This window comes from Tursiops truncatus, chromosome X (assembly GCF_011762595.2).
Source record: "Tursiops truncatus isolate mTurTru1 chromosome X, mTurTru1.mat.Y, whole genome shotgun sequence".
Lineage (NCBI taxonomy): Eukaryota > Metazoa > Chordata > Mammalia > Artiodactyla > Delphinidae > Tursiops > Tursiops truncatus.
Genome location: NC_047055.1, coordinates 47,327,160 through 47,348,806, shown reverse-complemented (window position 1 = coordinate 47,348,806; position 21,647 = coordinate 47,327,160). Strand labels below are relative to the sequence as shown.

Below are 21,647 nucleotides of genomic sequence, written 5' to 3'. Positions count from 1 at the left end.
TCTTACTGCTTTTTGCTTTTTGAAAAAAGCAAAAGTGTATAATATAATGTTAAAACAAGATATATGCTCCTCAATTTGAAAGTGGTAGTTGTAATAAGAACAGATCAGTTTGCAGCAATATTCACTTTCGGGGCAGAAAGACACACACACACGCACACGCACACACACACACACACACACACACACGTACACACAAGATTCCTTGCACTTTAAAAATATATAACCAACAGTTAAGTTCCTGTGCAAAAGTGGAGTGAAGTTGTCATTGCCTTTCTGACTGGAGACAGGAAGAAGAATTCAAAAGATAGCCTAGCAACAGATGAATTGTCCACTTGTTTCCTGTACTCCAACCATCAGCAACTAAGAGTACCAATTCCCTCACGTACATTTTTATACCTGGTGGTAGGCTGCCACTGTAGCTGTGGTGTGTGACATTTGTTAAAACTACCTGACAGGACTCTCATGACAGCCGTTCTTCAAAAGTTACTTCCATCCCTCCCTTACCTGGTGCCTATGCTAGGCACCAAGGAAGATAAAAGTATACATTTGACCTCATGATGGTGCTCTGGAAGCTCAAACTCTCCATTTTCTCTCCACCACTAGGGTTGTGTTCGTATTTCTTATGAAATGGTTAGGTTCATTGCATGGTATCATGTTCTGATATGGCCATCCAGTTGAAGTCCAGAGGTAAGGAGCTAGGTCTTCTGTAACGGAGCTGAATTTACTCCACGTCAGTCAGAGGCTGGTTCTCAGACAGGAAATCAAACCTTGGAAAGCAGGTCTCCCACTGGTCTTTGAAAAAAAAAAACCACCTCTCTTCTCTTTTTGTAATTGTTCTTTTGGAACTAACTTCAAGGATTCTTAAATGTAAATCCACATAGAAGTGTATGTATAATTGTTGCTTCATGAATGGTTCTGTCTCATTCTTGGCTTTGGCGCTCCAAAAGAAAGCATTTCAATTTCAAGTAGGCCGACATCGACATCGCACGTTCTTTCCCGCCTTCCACCCATGGTGAGCCCGTTTCACTGACACGGAGGTTGCCAAGCTCCTTCGGCACCTCAGAGACAGATTGTGAGTTCCACAGGTGTCTGTATGTAGCATGATGTTGATGTTGACAGTGTGTGCTCTAGAGCAGGGTTCAGCAAACTTTTTCTGTAAAGGGCCAGATAGTAAATATTTTAGGCCTCGAAGACCAAAACTCTCCGTTACAACTACTCAACTCTGCTGTTGTAGCTTGAAAGCAGCCATAGACCAATACATCCTGAATGAGTATGGCTATGTTACAATAAAAGTTAGGTACTGAAATCTGAATTTGGGGAAATTTTCATGAGGCATGGAAGATTATTCTTCTTTTAGTTAAAAAAAAAAAACATTTAATATGTGAAAACCATTCTTATGATGTGGGCTGTACAAACACAGGTGTTAGGCTGCATTTGACCACTGGGGCTATAATTTGCCAACCCCTGCTCTAGAGACATACTCTTGAGGGTCTAAGGCTGGTTCTGTCACCTCTCAACCTTGCGAACTTGAGTGAGTTACTTTACCCAAATATGCCTCAGTTTCGTTACCTGAAAAATAGGTTGGCGTAGGGATCCAACATCCCTTAGAACAGGGCCTGACATATAGTAAGCTCTCAATAAATGACAGACATTATTACTATTCCTAAGTCCAAAAACATCTTTCTTTTATCTTTTCAGAAAGTCACTGAGATTTACTTTGGCTGATGGTTTTGAATTTATTATCTTTCCACGTTTGTTTTTGCTTAGTTCTCCCTTCACAAGTGTTCCATGCCCTTAGTAAATGATTGATTCTGATAAGACACACAGTATTTCAAAGGTATCTTTGAAATATTGATTATTTAAAATATCGAACGTGAGATATTTTACCAGAGGCATCAACAGTGGTTCTGGTAAGCGTTAACATTCAGGTTTATTCAGGCTTATTTATAGAGTGTAATTTTCTTCTCCCAATCTTCTAGCATATAGGTAGGTAACTGGGGAAAAAATGAATACACATAAACATTACTTTTTAACTACCATTTACTATCAAGCTGTCTTACCGCAGGTGGACTGCCCAAAAGGTGCCTCTGTCCATAAAAGTTCCTTCACTAAGACCACCAGTAGAAATCCATTCAAGTGTGTTAACAGGCAACTCTTTTTTTTTTTTTTTTTTTTTGCGGTACGCGGGCCTCTCACTGTTGTGGCTTCTCCCGTTGCGAGGCACAGGCTCCGGACGCGCAGGTTCAGCGGCCATGGCCCACGGGCCCAGCCGCTCCACGGCATGTGGGATCTTCCCGGACCGGGGCACGAACCCGTGTCCCCAGCATCGGCAGGCAGACTCTCAACCACTGTGCCACCAGGGAAGCCCAACAGGCAACTCTTTAAAATGCAAATACATTAGGGAAAGTTAACTCACCAATTTAGCTACTGTGACAGACTTTGAGGTGATACCTACCATGTAGATATTTGGGGAGAAATCACTTTATCCTTTACCATTCATCACTCTGGAGTGGAATATCCATTAGCTTGTGACCCTCTAGTACAATATTTATTTCATGACAAAATGTACCTATAACATTAACCTTCAATTAAAAGTGGTAAGGAATAGTAGTATTCACTATGAAGTTTATCTGAATCTGATAATTCCCTTCACTATAGGAAACTGTTCATTATCTGTTCTGGCAAGGAGATGCGATAACAGAATGAATGAACTCTCTAACCAACATTTTCCTCTATAGTTTTAACTTTAATTGCTCTGAGATTAATTTTGCTTTTTGGTACATACCACTGTGCAAGGCCTCAACCTGGGAGCATAATGTTTTTCTGTTTTGTTTTGCAAATCTTCAAGTGCTGCATAATGTTATTACTAGTCTGCCCCTAGCTCATCCTGTGGTTTCTGGTAATTTCTTCTAAGCTCCTCTGTCCTCTTTTCCCTCTTGAAAGTTTTCTTCTTTTGAACAGGAGCATCTGCCTTCATTATTTCCCTTAGAACTTTATACATTCTATTTATGCCCTCTTTTAATCGCTATGGAATAATATCTTGATTTTTTTAAACACTTTTCGTGGCCCTAAATTACTTCATAGACTATTATCTTAGTTACCATCTGTTGGTTTGTCAAGTCACCATTATCTCCATTCTTCACTCGCTTCCAATTAAACTGCAAACTAACAAAAACCTCCCATCAGGTAGAGGCTTTCTAGATGTTTGTGGACTGCAGTAGAAGTTGTTCAGGTTTTTGTCATGTCTTACCTCTTATTTTGTTGAATTATAAGAGCTATTTGTCAGCCCCAGGCCTTCATTTTTTTCAGACCCCAGAGAAGGAATTTTGTTTCCCTCTTTTTTGATAAGTGAGCAGTCTTCTAATTTTGTGTCATCTACAAATCCATACATCTTGCAGCCGGGTCTTAATCTGGCCCGTAATAGGTAGCATGAAAGAGATTGAATCTAACGCTGATTTTTCTTGCCCTCCACTTGTCACTGCCTTCTTATTCTGTCAGCTTCCATTTACCACTGCTTATGACCTTGCTTACAAAACCAGTTTTACTGTTCTTTTACCAATAATGCCAAAATTGACTATTGTACTTTGCCCAGGGTTATATACAGAAAAATATTTGTCACTGCAAATTCAATTGTATTCTTTGCAGAATTTCTCACCCACTCTGGTCTATTTTGCATAATACTGTGAGGCTGATCTTAAATGTCACCTTTATCATGTCATTACCTTGCTGAAGATCTACCAATGGCCCTTTAGAGGCCCTTTCATCACATTCAAACTTCTTACTTTGATACCCGAGGCCCTTTAGAACTTTGCTCTGATGCTCTGCTCATGGTTTATCATGTACTCCATGCATATTTGATTTCAGGTGGCCACGCTGATTCAAAACCACCTCAACACATTTTACCCTCTTAAACATTACATGATATGAACAGGCAAAACTAATATACGGTGATAGAAATCAGAGCAGAGGTTGCCTTTGAGTGGTGGAGGCAAGAGGCAACTTTCTGAGGATGATGGAAACATTCAGTATCTTCATTGTGGTGGTGGTTACATGGGTTTAGGTACTTGTCAGAATTCATCAAGCTGTACGCAAGATCTGTGCATTACAATATTTGTAAATTTGTACACAGACACATGCACACACACAGAGGAAGTGAGCAAGTAAGCATATGCATGTACACGAGGAGTTAATAAATCTAGACTTTACGAAACTGCAATGAGGTACCACCTCACACCAGTCAGAATGGCCATCATCAAAAAGTCTACAGATAATAAATGCTGGAGAGGGTGTGGAGAAAAGGGAACCCTCCTGCACTGTTGGTGGGAATGTAAATTGGTGCAGCCATTATAGAGAACAGTATGGAGGTTCCTTAAAAAACTAAAAATAGAATTACTATATGACCCAGCAATCCCACTACTGGGCATATATCTGGAGAAGATTCTAAAAGATACATGCACCCCAGTGTTTGTTGCAGCACTATTTACAATAGCCAAGAGTCAGCCATAAAAAAGAATGAAATAATGCCATTTGCAACAACATGGATGGACCTAGAGATTATCATACTAAGTGAAGTAAGCCAGACAGAGAAAGACAAATATCATATGATATCGATTATATGTAGAACCTAAAAAAAAAAAAAAAAGATACAAATGAACTTATTTACAAAACAGGAGTAGACTCACAGACATAGAAAACAAACTTATGGTTAAATAAATTAAACTGTTTTTTAATTTTTTAAAAAAATCTAGATTTTACTCTCTTTAAACTGGTCACTATTCAACGTTTTAAATATTAATTTTTTTTCAGGGGCTTAACTTAAGCCCTAATTCTTCCATGAGCCTTCCCTACTCTTTTTTTTTGGCTATGCTTTTTAAAATTTATTTTTACTTATTTATTTTTTTGGCTGCGTTGGGTCTTTGTTGTGGTCCATGGGCTTCTCATTGAGGTGGCTTCTCTTGTTGTGGAGCACAGGCTGTAGGTGCACAGGCTTCAGTAGTTGCAGAACGCGGGCTCAGTAGTTGCGGCATGCGGGCCCTAGAGTGCGCAGGCTTCAGTAGTTGAGGCGCACAGGCTCTAGGGCATGCAGGCTTCAGTAGTTATGATGCACAGGCTCAGTAGTTGTGGCTCACGGGCTCTAGAGCACAGGCTCAGTAGTTGTGATGCCCGGGCTTAGTTGCTCTGCAGCATGTGGGATCTTCCCCGACTGGGGATCGAACCCATGTCCTCTGCATTGGCAGGTGGATTCTTAACCACTGAACCACCAGGGAAGTCCCTCCCCTACTGTTTGAACCCATGGAGAACATAGTTTTATTTTTTAAATTATTTAATCTACCTAAGTATTATTTTGTGTGGTAGGGTCCTGCCCTCATTAAGAAGCCTTTTGCTTCTTTTGGTTCCCTTTATTTACTTTTGGGCCATTTTTATTGGTTGATGGCAACTTCTTCAATTTTGAGTGGCTCGGCTTTTCCAGAAAGCCTTAATTATATGATTGAGAATTCAAGGAGGCAATTGTAGTGAATAATGAAGCCATTATGACCAGGTTGTAAGGATCTTAGGGAATGATTTTTATGGTATTGGTTTTACTTTAGTCATTTTTGAGGAATAATGAGCTAGAGTTGGGTGTTAGTTAATGGAAAAGTCCAAGGCACTAGATGTTTAGGTTCCTAGAGGAATAAGGGATATTTAATTAATAATGTTTGATTAAAAAGGAAGAAGAGCTCAGAGTATTTTCAAAATTGTAAAGGGTCAGAGATTTTACTCTTCTTGCATGCCAGCAAGTCAGCTGCCACAGTTTCAGGGATGCCGGCAGAAGACACAAGATTCCTGGTTCAGAGACAAAGAACTGTTATCCACAGCACAGCAAGCAGTGTGAGCTTCATGTTCAAATTGCTTTCCCTTGCCCTCCAACTCCCACAGGGTGATACCAAGGTGGGCCCAGGTGGATGCTAGGCACACAGTGGATTTGTGTTACGTCTGAGGAACCCACGCTTAAAGAACCCAAATCTTTTATAATGGACTGAAAGCAAACCTGTCTGACATCTGCCCTAGAGGGAGATATAATCTGTCTTCAAAGTAAACCTACCCTCTGTTCTGGAGGGAGACACTGTGCCTTCAAGGCCGTTGACTATAAAAAATTCTTGAAAGGATAGTCCAGAACAAAGGTCATCAATGCCTGTGCCCACAAAATATGCAGAAATGTGAGAAACCCATAGGGAATTCCCTCTATATAAGTTTGTGCTAGCCATCGGGGAATAGTCTTGCATAAAAGTGTCATAGAGATCATTAATTTACCTAGTGCTAATTTTAATCTGTGGCATCTCCAAACTCTTCTGGAGAAATGAAGTCGACACAACCCAGGTATGCATTGATGCTGAAAGGTGAAATCAGTGGGCATTCAGGATCCACTGAATGACCAACACTATTGGAAATATGAAATAGAAGATACAAGCCATGCCTTTCATTTTATCCAAAGATGAGTAGCTCACACAGAGCCCACTGGACTGCACGCAACCCTTCTAGCTCCTTAATACTGTCTGTGATCTAATTTCAGGATGAAAGATTAGAAAGTTGCCTCTGAATTGTTACTTCTCAGACATGCCCATATGTTACTGTTTTAGTGGCTAAAAAGCATTACCGATTTCTCCTTGATATTCTTTCACTCAGTAAAATAGGTATTGTAAGTTTTAAGAAGACGCATTTTTCTATGTAATTCAATAAGGTTATTCTCTTTTTCAATGAAAAATAAAGCACTTAAAAGATTTTTTTTTTCCTGAGTTTGATCTCATAGACCAAAGGGGGGGAAAAAATCCAAACAGCTACTCACTACTAATCACATCTAAGTAAGAATTAATGGTTCTGTGAACTTGGAAATTCTAAGTGAACTGTCAACCTCACACAATTCAATCACTGACCAAATTGCAATGAAACTTATTTGAAATGAAGGATAACTTTCAAATGATCCTGTTTGCTTTCATTTTGTTTTAGGAAGACTAACTGAAATATAAATCTATAATATATTCATAAAAGCTTTATTCCTTAAGGTTAAACATTTCATGAAAATTTCTCTGTCCCTTTGAAAGTTATCATGAAGCAAATGAAAAAGTAATGGTGGACTGGTGGACTAAAACTTATATATTTCTTTCCTTAAAGGCGTTACTGATGTTTACAAAGACCTGGATTTTTTTTTTTTTTTTTTTAACAGAACCATCTAGCATATGCCTTCTCAGCAGGAGCAATATCACCCCCAAGGGAATCAATATTGGTTCTTGGAGAGGTGGGAGGAGAAAAATCTTAGATATTACAATGGTTTGTGACCTTCCAAAGGACCACAATACATAAGCAGATATATAGTTATATCTGTAAATATTAATGTGGAGGGGATTAGGAAAAAGATATCTAACAAGGCTCTGTTAAGGGAGGAGGGAACGATAATGGAAGAAAAAAGTTGAGAAACTGATCTGACATAACATTTTTTTAAGTGTTTTCAGATGGCAACCACTAAATTAAGCAAAGGGATTTATTTGTAATTCCTCTCTACTTTATGTCATATTTGTTCTTTTCATCTCTTTAGTCCATAAAAAATATAATAGCTTTAAAGAATTTTAATGAAATGACACCCATAATGTTGTTGTAGATTCTTTCCATGTTTGTATATTATTTATGTAAAATCATAAATCCTCTTTGGTATTCTGTTCTCGTCACTCGTATACAGATATTCATCTTTCTACATAGTCTTCATAATGACTGTTTTTATGAGGATACCTGAGATTCAGTTGTACCGCAGTTCTATTCCGGTTGTACTTCTGTGTCTAAAAAATCCTTCCGTGTCTTCTTTGCAGTTCTGCTTCTCCTGACTGCCTATTAAAAACTGAGATCCTCAGGAATTGCATCCTATGCCCCTCCTTCTCATACATCTCAGGGTCATCTCACCGATCTTCCAACAGCACCCTCATCTTTAGCTCCAGCCCAGACTTCACTCCTGGGTTCCAGATTCATATTTCCATCTTAGTTCCTGGACCAGGGATCAAACCCATGCCCCTGGCAGTGGAAGCACAGAGTCCTAACCACTGGACCGCCAGGGAATTCCCCATATTTCCAACTTCTTACTGGATTTCTCTACTTAGATATTCCTCAAAAAAAATTTTTTTTTTCAAACCTGTTTATCCCTCGTCCTCTTGACGCTTTTTCTCCCCGTTGATCTCACCCTTCCAGCCAGGTCCTAATGAATGTACTAATACCTTTAAAATATTCCTCCTCTCTATTCACTCTGCTAGCCCTTTAGTTCAGTTCTTTATCTCTTACTTAGACAATTACACTATACTCCTAAACATCTCCCTGCCTTCTGTCATGCCATCCCCAGAGTCATCCTCCATAGTGCTGTCTGACAAGTCTTTCTAAAGTATAAATCTGATCAAGTCACTTCCTATATTGCTTATGGCTGCACTGCCCAATACAGCAGCCACGAGCCACGTATAGCTGTTGAGCGCTTGAAATGTAGCTAATCTGAAGTGAAGGATGAAATAAAAACATGTTAGGTTTCTGAAACTTGCTCTAATAAAAGGAATGTAAAATATATAATTTTTGTATATATTGAGTTAAATATTAATATATTAAAATGCATTTCACCTCTTTCTTTTTTAGTTTTTAAATATGGCTACTAGAAAACTTAAAATTATTTAGGTGGTTCACATTTGTGACCTGCATTATATATCTGTTGGAGAGTGCTGGCTTATAAGATAGTGCTCAAACCCATATCATCATGTTAAAAAATCAAATTCAACTGAGTAAATTTTAAAGAGCTAATTGGATTTATTCAATGAATCATAAATTGTGCAGCATCTCATCTAGTAAATAGAAAGGAGCTCCAAAGAGCTGTACAAAATGGAAGACTTTTATAGGCAGAAGGAAGCAAGACAAGGAAGTTCTTCTAGCAAAGAGTGGATTGTTCAGACAAGGTTACCTTCCTTTGTGGGACAGTGGGGGGTCTATCAGGTAGATTTCCTTACTAGTGTTGACCAGGAAATTCCAGATTGAGTGGTTAAGATTACATTCCTGGGAAAGACTGAAACTGCAGTTAGGTTAAGTATCAAGTCTCTGGTTGGTGATGTGAGTCTTAGCACAAGTGACTCCATTTTGGGCCTGTTGTCTCTTTTTTAACAACAGAATTATGATGTTTCATCATCTGGCCATCACTTGCCTAGTTCATTTCATCTTCTTCTAGCTGTCATGCAAAGATTGATCTGGGTTCATACCTGGGCTCCTCCACATGCCAGCTGTGCAATCTGGAACAAGATGCTTAAACTCTCTAAGTTTCACTATACCCAGCTGAAAAACAGAGATAGTTCCTGCTTCAATATGTTGTTGGGAGGATTATAAGATATAACCAATATGGGAATTCCCTGGCGGTCCAGTGGTTTAGACTCGGCGCTTTCACCGCTGTAGGCCCGGGTATGATCCCTGGTCGAGGAACTAAGGTCCCACAAGCCACGTGGTGTAGCCAAAAAAAAAAAAAAAAAAGATATAACCAGTGTGAAGTGCGTACTGCATAAAATTTAATTCTCCCAGGTACATTCCAGCCACGCCAGACTTCCTTCATTTCCTCTTTTCTTTCCATTGTAAAGAGCAGGTCATGGTTCAGATGTGTCTGCAGCCTTAATATTCCTAAAAGTGCACAATCCTCTTTCCCTATTTAGTCACTGAGGTTCTACTTTCCCTTTATTTTTCCCGTTTTCACCAAATATTATACCTGAGAACCTCTGTGTTTCCTTTTATTTTTTCACTCAATATCCTGTCCTAAAGAATTCATTTTAAAAAGAATAAATGATTGTAACTTTGAGGAAATCTCAAGTCAAATGAAGAACATAATCAAAAGAGATTTTAGCTTATTCTTGCCCCATAAGAAAATATTTTTTTCCCTGTGATCTGACACCCCACAGTCAATTCTTTAAACAAAGTAGGATTTAAATTTCACTTTGGAGTAACATCAGAAATAATTTCTTCTCCCTCACTGCCCCCCTTTTCTTTTCTTAAACCTCCTGCCTACAAGTGTCCTCTACCCCAGACCCACACACCTAGCTACCACTCAAATTAACCACCTGGCGAGGGTCCTTTTCATCAGTGAGGCCTGTTGAGAAGAGGGTCCTCAGCTCACTGTGGATCATCCACAGCTTCGCAGAGAGTTTCTGGCAATGGACACCTTTTCCTAGCAAATCTTAAAAGTATTTTTAACAGCCAGAATTGTCAAAGATAAGAGTAGGGTGAAATGTTTTATATACGTTTCCGTTAGGAATTTCCATGAACATCTCTGAGTACTCCACTCACAGGAAAAGTTTAGAAACACAACAGCATTCTAAAAGGGGTGATGAGACTCTGGCTAATGTCTCTCAAATGTAAAATGTGGACTTTCAGATGATGTGGTCACCTTTGCCTTCTGCAATGTCAGTGTTTCAAAATGGGTAAAGGATATGGATTAGATAAGGAACTGAATGCAAGTGTGTTTTGCAAATAGTGTCTTTTAAGATAACCGCAGAGCAGATGATGGTTGAATGCTTAAGGTATTAATACAATCAGTATTTAACCTTGTGTAACTCCGCTTCATCAAATCACGCCCTGCACGTTGATTGCATTAAGCCGGGTCAGTGGTTTCTTGCTTAGGAATATCTTATAAGAATCTGAACAGGAAGGCAGCAGTAGCTGATCAGCTACTGTTTATTTGCATACTGAGCATGTCATCAATAATACAAAAGACAAGGTCTTTAAGTTGAAAGAACAGTGGGATTGGCATGAATTTTGCTTAATGGTGCGTAATAAGCAAAGTAGTCTGTGGTGCCAGAAACTGACAGGATCCATTATGTTAAAACAGATATATGTCTTTAATTTAGGGGTATTATGTAAATCTGACAGGAGTTTTTCCCTTTATTTTCCCGTAGTTTAACTTTAATTGCTCCAAGATTAATTCCAATTTCTCCCTTCCTCCAGAGGGTGATGAGACAGGCGTGATGGATAATCTTCTAGAAGCCCTGCAATCAGGTGCAGCATTCCGAGACCGCAGAAAGCGGATTCCAAGGAATCCAGGTAAGAGCCATTCCAGCTCACATGGTATTATAGAATGTAAGTGCTCAGAGCCAAGTACCAAAAATAACCCAAAAGACGAAAACAACCTTTCTCATGAAAAAAATGTTTTTAAACAGTTGATCTCAGTTCATGTGTGAAATCTCAGCAGGCTTCTATATCTACGTGATCACGAGTTTCAACTTGGTAAAAGCATCTTCAAATAACTGTAGGCTTTGCAAAAAAAATTTAGAAGCAAGGATTCCTGCTGTGTTTCATATTAAATATTTTTAATTGTGATTTTATGAACATGTGGTTTGAGTAGAAGATGGTTTAAAACCATAAATGTAATTAAATCATTCCAAGTAATTAGCCCTAATGATGTCACGTTAGCTATTTACAGGTAAGGAAGCTGAGATAATGCTCCTTTCCAGAGGCCATTTTGGCTTTGCAGTCCATTGTCCATTCTCCATGTTACTAAAGAGAGGACAGGCACAGATGATCCAAGATCCCCAAAAGTCCCAAAATGTTGGAACCCCCTTTTTTTGTTTGTTTGATTAGTAACAAAGCCACACTATGAAAATCGATCTCGGAGGAAGAAAAAACATAAAAGAAGCAGCACAACCTCACTCACTCAAGTGGACCCAGAAAGTTGTCTGCCTTTTCTCTTCATACCCTATGACTGATGTAAATAATAGCTCCTCTCAGAATAATCCAAGTAGGCTGAGCTATCCATCTCCTCTAAGGAAATTTTTATATTTTTAATTCCTATCTTTCTTGAAGTAGAGGGAGAAACTACGTGTGTTGACTGTAAAAGCTCTCTTCATGGGCTGTAGAGCTATACGGAGACATAAATGAAAAAAGGAAAATTAATAGTAAACGTGGAAACTCTACTTAATTTAGATTAGTAAGATTTGCCATGAATAGCCTACAATTCAAAAATATCCTGTGTTTAGAATAGAAACGATCACATTTTATTAAAATGGTAATTGGTACCTCTCAAAACCATTGTACTCCAACAAACCAGTGAAAGAAATGGAGCCCAGAGCAGAATGGTCCAGAAAAGCTTTTGGCAATGGTGAAATTCATGGTGGAAGACAATATAAGTTATATTTCATCTTTTTCATATTTGAGTGAATCCCGATGGGTACATTAGCCTGAAGGTTAGATTTGGTTGAGAGGACAAGAGTGTTTTGGTTGGAGTGTAAGACCGCTTTGTGTGGATGAAAACATTGCAGATGGCCTACAGAAAGAGTGGAAGACTGCAGGAAAGAAACTTAACATCTATATTTATATGTCCATATTTTTTACAGTAATGGTGCATGGCAGAATGTTAGGAGCACTACTAATCTGTCCTCAATCTTTACCTGTAAAATGAGAATATTCTATCATGCTACCAGAGGCCCGTGCCACCTTTTAAGGAAAATAGAAACCTTCCCTGCTCTTTCTTGAACAGTCAGAGCATTAATAGGCAGTGGAAGCAAACTGAAATAGTTTTTCTATCAATTCTGTTCTCTGTTAAGCAGCTGATAAGTAAAAACATGTTATTCTGTGCCATAAAAGAACTGCCATCATCTTTCTAGGCTGTTTATTTTTAAAATACATTTGCTAAGGCCCCTGTCTGACTAGTCTCACACCTCATACTGACTCTAGAACGACTGTACTGAGAGAAAGAGATCATTCCATGGGGTTTCTGTGAGTTTGGTACTCAAGGGAATATAGTGTTGTCAACTGTGAAACACCAAGAATATATTCACAAACTGCATAATTTTTTAGTACTGATTCCAAGTAATCTAAATTGGGACCTCTTTTGCTTTGTAGTTGGAGGGCCTCCATGAACACGTAGGGTCAAAAATATCAGCGCACTTATCCCTGGCAGTCATTCCAAGTGGCAGCAGCCAATGCAAATGTCTAGCGGTAAGAAGAAACTAGAAGGCAGACGGTGGCAGTGATTGGTAAAGCATCTTGGACATCAGTAGAAGTACTTGAAGGGACGGGGAGGGGAAGACAGGCACAGAGTTAGCAAGTCTGCCAAAAACTCTCCTGTCTGCTTCCCTCTTTCTAAAAACGACAGAACTAGGGGGCTTTTCCAGATTTCCTCGCTGTTTCTGCCTCTCTTAGCTAAGATCATCCTTTCCTGCTGGCCTCCTTTTGTTTTCACTTTCCTAGGCACCTTATTTGGTTCCTTTCCAAGATCCCATTGACTTTCTATTGCTACACTTCCCCTGTTTAACCCCAGCATCCTTGCTCCTGTCCAGAAACCTCTACTTCACCATGATGAGATAAAAGCAGAAAAATCAAATTATAAAGAAGGCTGTTTTCTCCAAGTAAAGTCGTATCAGAGGAAATAGTCAAAATATCTGCAATCAGAGTGAACCACAGACAGCAAAGAGGTACTGCTCTGCTTGCCAACCCCATTATCATTGCTTACAGATGGACACCCCGGCATGTAAAATACAGGGGCCTACAATTGTGCTTCTAATTGCAGTGTTTTCAATTGCATATTTAAACAAAATCAGGTGAGTCTGTATTCTTCATTAGAAAATCAGAATATTAATAAATGGTATGATTAGTTACCGACATTGCAAATCTTCCACAGTGAGCCGACGTTCCCCTCCCCAAGAAGAACTCATATTAGTTAACTCAGAAGGAGCTCCCAAATATTGCCTCCAGCCCATTCAGCTGAGTGTGTTATTTCAGTTAAGGGCACCAAAACCATTTTAAAGGAGACGATCATATCAGCAGTGTTATTGAAAATATAAATAACTGGTATAGCATGGGCCCCAGCCAATCAGAACGTGCACAGGCAATAAGTAGCCACTATGGCTGCTACTGGCTGTATTGCCCAGATTATGGCTGTGCTAGTGTCAAACTTGAAGCTTAGGAAATGAGCCCCTAAACATTTATTCATGCATTGGACCTCTGTTCTGTGAAAGGTACTATGCTGGACATGATGGCAGATGCAGAAATAATTAAGTTTTCCTTCGTTATAAGACCCTTGTGTCTTATAGGAAAGATAAAAAAGACAGAAAGACTACAGGATAAGGCAGATGATAAGGGGCATTATACACCAGGTGTTAATAACATACTGTGTGAGTTCTGAGGAGGGAAATATTGTACCATATTGATCTATCAGAAAAAAAATCATGGAGAAAAAGGCTTTGAAGGATGAGTATGGATTTCAGCAGTAGGAGTTGGAGGTGGAGATAGTGGGCATTTGAGTCAAATGAAACATCATTAAGACTTTAGAAAGTGCAAAGCATTTTGGGAGAATGGCAAATGGTACAGCTAGTAAGAAAATAGGTTATATAAAGTGTAAAAGTATGGAGATAATTCTGGAAAAGTGGGTTGTTACCCTATCATACAGTGCTTGAATAAGAGACTAAGGTGTTCGCATATCATTCTTTAGGCAATGGGAGTATATTGTTTTTAGCAGTGGAAGAATATGATCAAAGCTCTATATTAGGACATTTAATCTATAGGAATGTAGGTGATGAATTAGTCATATTCTTAGTCATATGACTAATTCTTAGTCAAAAGGAGATAATTTAGGGGAAGGGGAGTAGCCAGGAGTCAAGGATAATCCTAGGGTTTTGACTTTGATTAGCTGGGAGGACAGTTGGGTTATGAGAGAAAACTATTACGATCAGGAAAAAGGAATAGTGATAGAAGACAAATTCAGTTTTGGGCAAGTGAAACTGAAAGTGATAGCAGAGCATTGAGGTCAAGATGTCCAGAACTTTCTTGGAAATATGAGTGTAGATTTCATCACAAGAGGTTGAGTTTGTGAGATTTCTGGTTATACTTTGGAAATGGAAGAGATTATAAGAGAGATTATTAAGCAAAAAGAGATCCAAAACCACAACCTTGAAAATGCCTCCCCTTTGGGGCTAAAAGTAGAACTAGCAGAGAAGATAGACCAGGAGCAGTTGGGTATGTAGGAGGCCAATCAAGACATTATTATTCTAGAAGCAAAGGAAGGCAGAAAAGTGGGCATTTTCAATAATGGCATATGCTACAGTGGAATCAAAAAGGATAAAGACCAATGATTTGCCATTTGGGAGCTTTCTAGTGACATTTTAAGAGCATCTTTTCAATATTGGAATGGAATTGGGATCCAGAATGCAGGGACTCAGCAGTGAGTAGATGGTGAGGCTCTAGGGGTAGATAGTATTCATTCAACAATGAAACAATTCTATTGGATGCCCCCTGGGCATCACGTGCTGGATTGGGTACTGAGGATGCAACACCAAAGAGGACTCTTGCCTCAAGGTGCTCACGTACCATTTGGGAAAACATGAATATAATCCACGTGATACAAGTGTAGTGCAAGAAACTAACATAACATTTCAAATCAACTATACTTCAATTAAAAAAAATTTTTTTAATTAAAAAATGCAATGCAATCTTATATGTGCCATAATGAGGTAGGAATCGTGTGCTCGTGCAGCACAGGACATAGGGTAACTCCCCGCATCCCCTCCCCTCTCATCTTTATATTCCCTAGAATATGGACTACACTTTCTAGAAGTTTGGTTTGCGAAAGGAGCATCTCAGGTTTCCTTAATTATCTAGGATGGATTTATCATCTATAAATTTGGCCAAATCTTTCTGGACCCTCTTTGTTACAGCCTGTGTTAGCACTTAAGGTAATAAGTCCCATATGTTTACAATCTACTTTGTAAAGAATTGCCCATCAGTATTCCCGACTTTGTCATTATAAGATCAAAGGTAAGCTTTGGAGGAAAAAGAAACACATGACGAAAAACCTTGCAGGAGTAAAAACCACACTTAAAATATTAATACACAATGCCACATCTGTTTTCTTTCTGAATAGCTACAGATACTTAGAACATGCTTCTTCTCTTTGAACCAACTCCACCTCTTCCTTCTTTGCCCACTGTAAGTATAAACAGGTTTCTCGGCAATAGATAGATATCTAACTTAGCTATTTTGGCTCTGACTAGATTTTGATATATAGTTCTAGACATTAAAAACACACACACACAAGAAAAGCATTATGAAGAAGTGAAAGCAGGAAACAAAAGAAATGTACTTTGGTTTTAGAACCACTCATGGCAACCAAGAAAACTAAATTTGAAAAAAACAGAAGAAACTCTGGAGACACATGATCCTACTTTTATGAATCAGCAAGATAAAAGTCTGAATGAGAAGGTATAATTTACCATTTGAGAACAGAGAGGAGACAAGAAACAATGATATTCAACAGAGGAAAAAACCAAACTCTAAGTATTAGGAAAAATATTTTCGTAGCAAAACAAAATCCACATTTTCTTGGGCCTCTCTACCTCACAGTAACCACTGTTCCTTCACTTTCACCTATAATACCATTCATTTCCCTGCCTGCTGTTTGCTATAGCAACCGACACTCTCCTGCCTTCACGATGCCGCTGTGAGAGGTCAGTGGCAAAGTGGGAAGAAATGCCTCTCTCTTCCTTGAGTGTGACACTCCACCTATGTACAGTGTGACACTCCACCAAGGTACCAAGATAATATACTACTTAAGCATCAAGGTCTTACAGACATTTTTAGAAAAACAGCTTTCAGGTTTAAGTTATAGCCCTCTTGATCTCCATAGGATTTGGCCCCATACAGCAAGGCCCAAAGACAAGCCCATGTAGTATTCAGTATCCTCCTCCTGTTTTGATGACCAGGGTCTGTTGGGGTTTTACGTTTGTTTTTCTTTTATTATTTTTACTAGGTCAAGCTGGTCATTCATTCTAAGCTGTTTACTTCTTTCTCCCTGTGGAAGAGTTCTTTCACTTGAGCCTCCTCAGTCTCTGTTTCTAAGTGTTAGAATCTTAGAATAGCCAACTAAACCCCATTTTGTCTATACTACAGTTATTAGATTGGAATGTGCAGTTCAAATTTAGTAAAAAATGACATTATGCAAACAAACACACAGCATTCATCCAACTATTTAGCTATTTATTTATTTATTATTATATATTTTTGTGGTACGCGGGCCTCTCACTGCTGTGGCCTCTCCCGTTGCGGAGCACAGGCTCCGGATGCGCAGGCTCAGCAGCCATGGCTCACGGACCCAGCCACTCCGCGGCATGTGGGATCCTCCCGGACCGGGGCACGAACCCATGTCCCCTGTATCGGCAGGCGGACTCTCAACCACTCTGCCACCAGGGAAGCCCCTATTTATTGATCAAATAGTAGGGGCCAGGCAACAGTGCTAGGACCCTGGAGGTCAAAGATGGATAAAGCATGGGTCTTGCCCTCAAGAACTCAGTGGCTCATGGGAAAGACAGAATTATACATAATGTAAATGCTATGATATAAGTAGGTACAAAGTGCTAAAAGAGGAATAAACTGCCTGGAGAATTCAACAAAGTTTTCATGATGAAAGTGGCATTTGAACTGTTTTGAAGGATGAATAGTAGTTTGTCTGGAGAACAGGGGGAATGGTGGCAAATACATGCAATGGAGACATGGAAGGGAACAGTGGTAATGATGAAAAGTTTGTTGCAACAAAAAGCCAACACACACACACACACACACACACACACACACACACACACACACACACATGAAAGCAAGCGGGGTTGAGACTGGAGATAACCAATTTGGGGAACATTTGCATGTATATGATTATAGAAACCTTGGGATCACCCAGGAAGAGTATGTCCAATGAGAGGTAAAGGCCAAGACTAGTGCCTTTGGGAATTACAATATTTAGGTGGAAAATAGAGGAATCAACAAAGGGCACTGAGAAAAAAAGAATAGTCAGAAAGGGAAGAAGAGAAACAGCAAAAAGTGATGCCTGGAAGACCGAGGTTAGAGAGAATTTCAGAATGGAGAAAGTCAGCAAGGTCACATCCTGCAGAAAGTTAAGTAAGTAGAATGATGACTGAAAATAGACCAGTGGGTTTGTCAGCTAGCAGGTAACAGCTGTCCTTTTCCCGAGCAGTTTCAGTAGAATGGTGAGGGCCAAGAGGGAGGATTTAATGGATTAAAGAACAAAGAATGTCTTTTGTTCCTTAAGTGCTGGCGCTTGAAGGAAAGAAAGGGAGTTAGAGAATGAAAAGATAAATTGAATCTCTTCTAGAGATTCTGACAGGAAACTCTAGATGCTTTCAAGGGTCTTGAATGGCATTGCCAATCATAAATTATGCCTGGTTTTCCTTCCAAATATAGGACACTTTTCCCTCTTAATTCAACTGTATTTATTGAGCATATACTATGTGATGTACTTAAAATACTTTAGCATGCTTGGCGTTTTACAGTTAACAAAGCACTTTCTCATCTGTTGTGTGTATGTGATTCATAGCCATCTAGTAATGCGGAGTTCTGTTTGCATAAGTTAAAATGAAGGACATTTGTGGCTCATACAGAGAGTTTAGCTGGTGGGGGGTGGAGGTGGGGAAGGAGACAGAAGGATCAAATAATCCTCAGGCCAGCCACTCAGTGTTCTCAGGAGCATTAGCTCGGTTACCTCTTGGCAATAACTAGAGGGTGAATTCTAGGATCTTGGTGAAATGATCAACATTTAGGTGACAGTTAAAAATACGAGAGCAGGTAAAATAATCTGGGGAAAATGAGTAGAGCAGCGGGCAAAGGGAAAACCCTGGAGAAAACAAACATTTGTGACACTGGTTCTCAGCCCTGGCTACACACTGGAATCACTTTGAGGTCCTTCTAAAAAATACCCATGTCCAGTTCCTCTCTGAAGCAATCAAATCCAAATCTATGGAGTCAGAATCTGAGCAATAGTATATTTTAAAATTAATTCAGATATACACTACCAAATATTAAATAGATAAACAACAAACACCTACTGTATAGCACAGGGCACCGTATTCAATATCTCATAATAGCCTATAATGGAAAATAATCTGAAAAAGAAGAAATATGTGTGTAATTGAATCACTTTGCTTTACATCTCAAACCAACACAACATTGTAAATCAACTGTACTTCAATTAAAAAAAAAGTTACTCAGGCGATTTTAATGTGTCACAAAAGTTGACAACCACCAATTTATGGGACTAGCTCGGAAACCGAAGCACATAAAAGATAGCATGAAGGGGTTTGTTCTGGAGGAGTGGGGAGAAAAAAGCTAGTGTGGTATCGCTGAGGCCAAAGGAATAGAGCTTTTCAAAGAGTAAGTGCTGAATAGCATCAGATGTAGCCAGGAGGACCAATAAAGTAAGGATTGGAAAGGATCCAGTGGATTTAACTGTTAGGAATTCATTGGTGACCTTAGCAGAAACAGTTTTAGGAGAGTGTGTTTGGACGGGGGTGAGAGTGAGGCAGATGCCTTGAGTTCTAAAATGCTATTCGTTTTTAAGGCCACTTAATTTAGTGTCTTTTATTTTCATCGCTTCATGTGAATCTTATGATGAAGTGTGTACGTGTAGTAGTTACTTAATTTTTGTTTTTTTCTTTTTCTTTACGGAAATTAAATTTTACTTTCAGGACAGACACATACATGTATTGATTAATAAGACATAGGTTTGCATTAGGGAGGCTAGAAACAAGATTGCTATGTAGTCTATCCTTGATTATTCTTTGACAACTAGAGAACAAATTGAACACAGACCATTTATGCCCTATTTATATGCAAAATTGTTCTAAGCAAGCACTGATGATGTTCGCTATAGAAATTTCAATCACTTTGCTTGTCTGTTCTCCTACACAATATAATCAGCTCTGCTGCAGATTTCTTCACTGGTGATCTCTGCAAGCTAGTAAGAGATAAGGTCAATTTCAGTTGATTTTTATGAGAATATGAATTTAACAGGCTTCCTTTAGATATTGGAATATGGGATAAGTTCGGACAAGCAATTATTATGCAGCAGTAAATTTCTCTTGGTAGTTTTAATTCCATGTCAAGAATTCGCAGACATGCTAATGTTGGTAGCTAAGCTCCCATAACCACCTGCTTATTTACAAACCTTCAGTTCAGGAATAAATCGTTGGGACCCTATATGTTGGGTGCGTGATACCGCTCTAACATGAGCAGACACTCTGTGCATCTATAACTATATTAAATGACAAGGTATTTATCAGACTGTCATAAGTATCTTAAATTTTCTAGAAAACTAATTGCTTTCAAAACTAAAGGGAAATAATTGTTCTAATTGGTGGTTGTAATGATAGGCTTATTTCTCTCATATGGACTCGGTAGTATATTATTGAAAATTTTCCTAAACGGGGATAAGAAATGATAAACTCTGCTTCCTGTCCAGCTGAATTCCATCTGCTGCCCCAATGGCCAAAGGCAGCTAGATTCACCTGCAAATGAATGTACTCCCTACCCATCTCCCAGTTTTAATGAAATCTTTGGATATACCTCTCCTGTGTATTATGATTTGAACCTTACTCCTGGTAGTTTCTTTCCTTGTGTCCATTAAAATGAGAGGAGCTGAAGGAGAAGGAAGGAAGAGGGCAGTGGGTACCTAGGGCTCTATAATACCCTTCTGAGATTCAAGTTCTTCCATTATTCATTGGTATTTTTTGCATTTGCGAAAGGATGAGCCCAGATACCTTGAACCTAATACTGTGCTTCACCTATTCCAGGAAGCCTTTTAAGGTTATGCTCAATGTCAACTCTCTTAAAGATATTGATGATACAAAGTATTAAAATACGGCAAGGTTTATAACTATATTTCACTATTAAAAGATTGTGATATATATTTTAGTACCTAGCACATACCTCAGTATAGTGTATACTCTTGATAACTGCTTGTTGAACACTTCACAATTATCAAAAAAAACACATTGAATCTACATGAAAGCCTTTTCAATGTATTGTACCTAAAGCTATCTCTTAAGTTTGAAATTTGGAGGATGAGGAAATAGAAATTCCATTCTACATCATTGTAAATGGAATTCCATTAAATCTGAGTTTATTTTATGGGCAAGCTCGAATGTCCTATGTATGTTACCTTCACATGACCTTTTCTACTCAGTAATGTTTAGGCTTGACAAGTGAAGAAAAATGCTGAGTTTTTTTTTTGTTGTTTTTTTTTTCGCGGTACGCGGGCCTCTCACTGTTGTGGCCTCTCCCGTTGCGGAGCACAGGCTCCGGACGCACAGGCTCAGCGGCCATGGCTCACAGGCCTAGCCACTCCACGGCATGTGGGATCTTCCCGGACCGGGGCACGAACCCATGTCCCCTGCATCGGCAGGCGGACTCTCAACCACTGCACCACCAGGGAAGCTCAATGCTGAGTTTTTATAAAAACGAAATATAACTATATGCCATTTCTCTTATTCTTACATCCATTGTACTTGCATTTGACTGCTGCCTCTTTGTCATTCTCAACTCAGATCATGGTTTGTTCTATTCCTATGACTTAGAGGGCAAAATTCCTAAGTACTACTAGAGAAAATACAGGAAAAGTAGATTGACAACAGCCTTTTAAGTTTTACATATCTTCTCATCAGTCTTTGCAAATATGTCCTATAAGACAGGGGAGGTGGACGGGAGTTAGTGAATCTCTTTAGAATAACATTAAATAGTAATTGTTTTTCCAGTTTTCTCACAGATTTACTCAGGAGGACCAATCTTTCTGAAATTTAAGGGGTTTTATCTAGTACGTAGGGGTATTCTAGGGATTTGAA

At 39.0% G+C, this 21,647-nt stretch overlaps 1 protein-coding gene across 1 annotated transcript in view; it reads left to right on the top strand.

The window, feature by feature from the left end:
• The window catches only part of DIAPH2 (diaphanous related formin 2), an 890,878-nt gene that overhangs the window by 715,111 nt on the left and 154,120 nt on the right, over positions 1 to 21,647 (top strand). Inside the window, exon 27 of the mRNA XM_073799281.1 lies at positions 10,978 to 11,073. Within this exon, the coding sequence (XP_073655382.1) occupies positions 10,978 to 11,073 (96 nt within the window). The remainder of the gene's footprint in view (positions 1 to 10,977; positions 11,074 to 21,647) is intronic.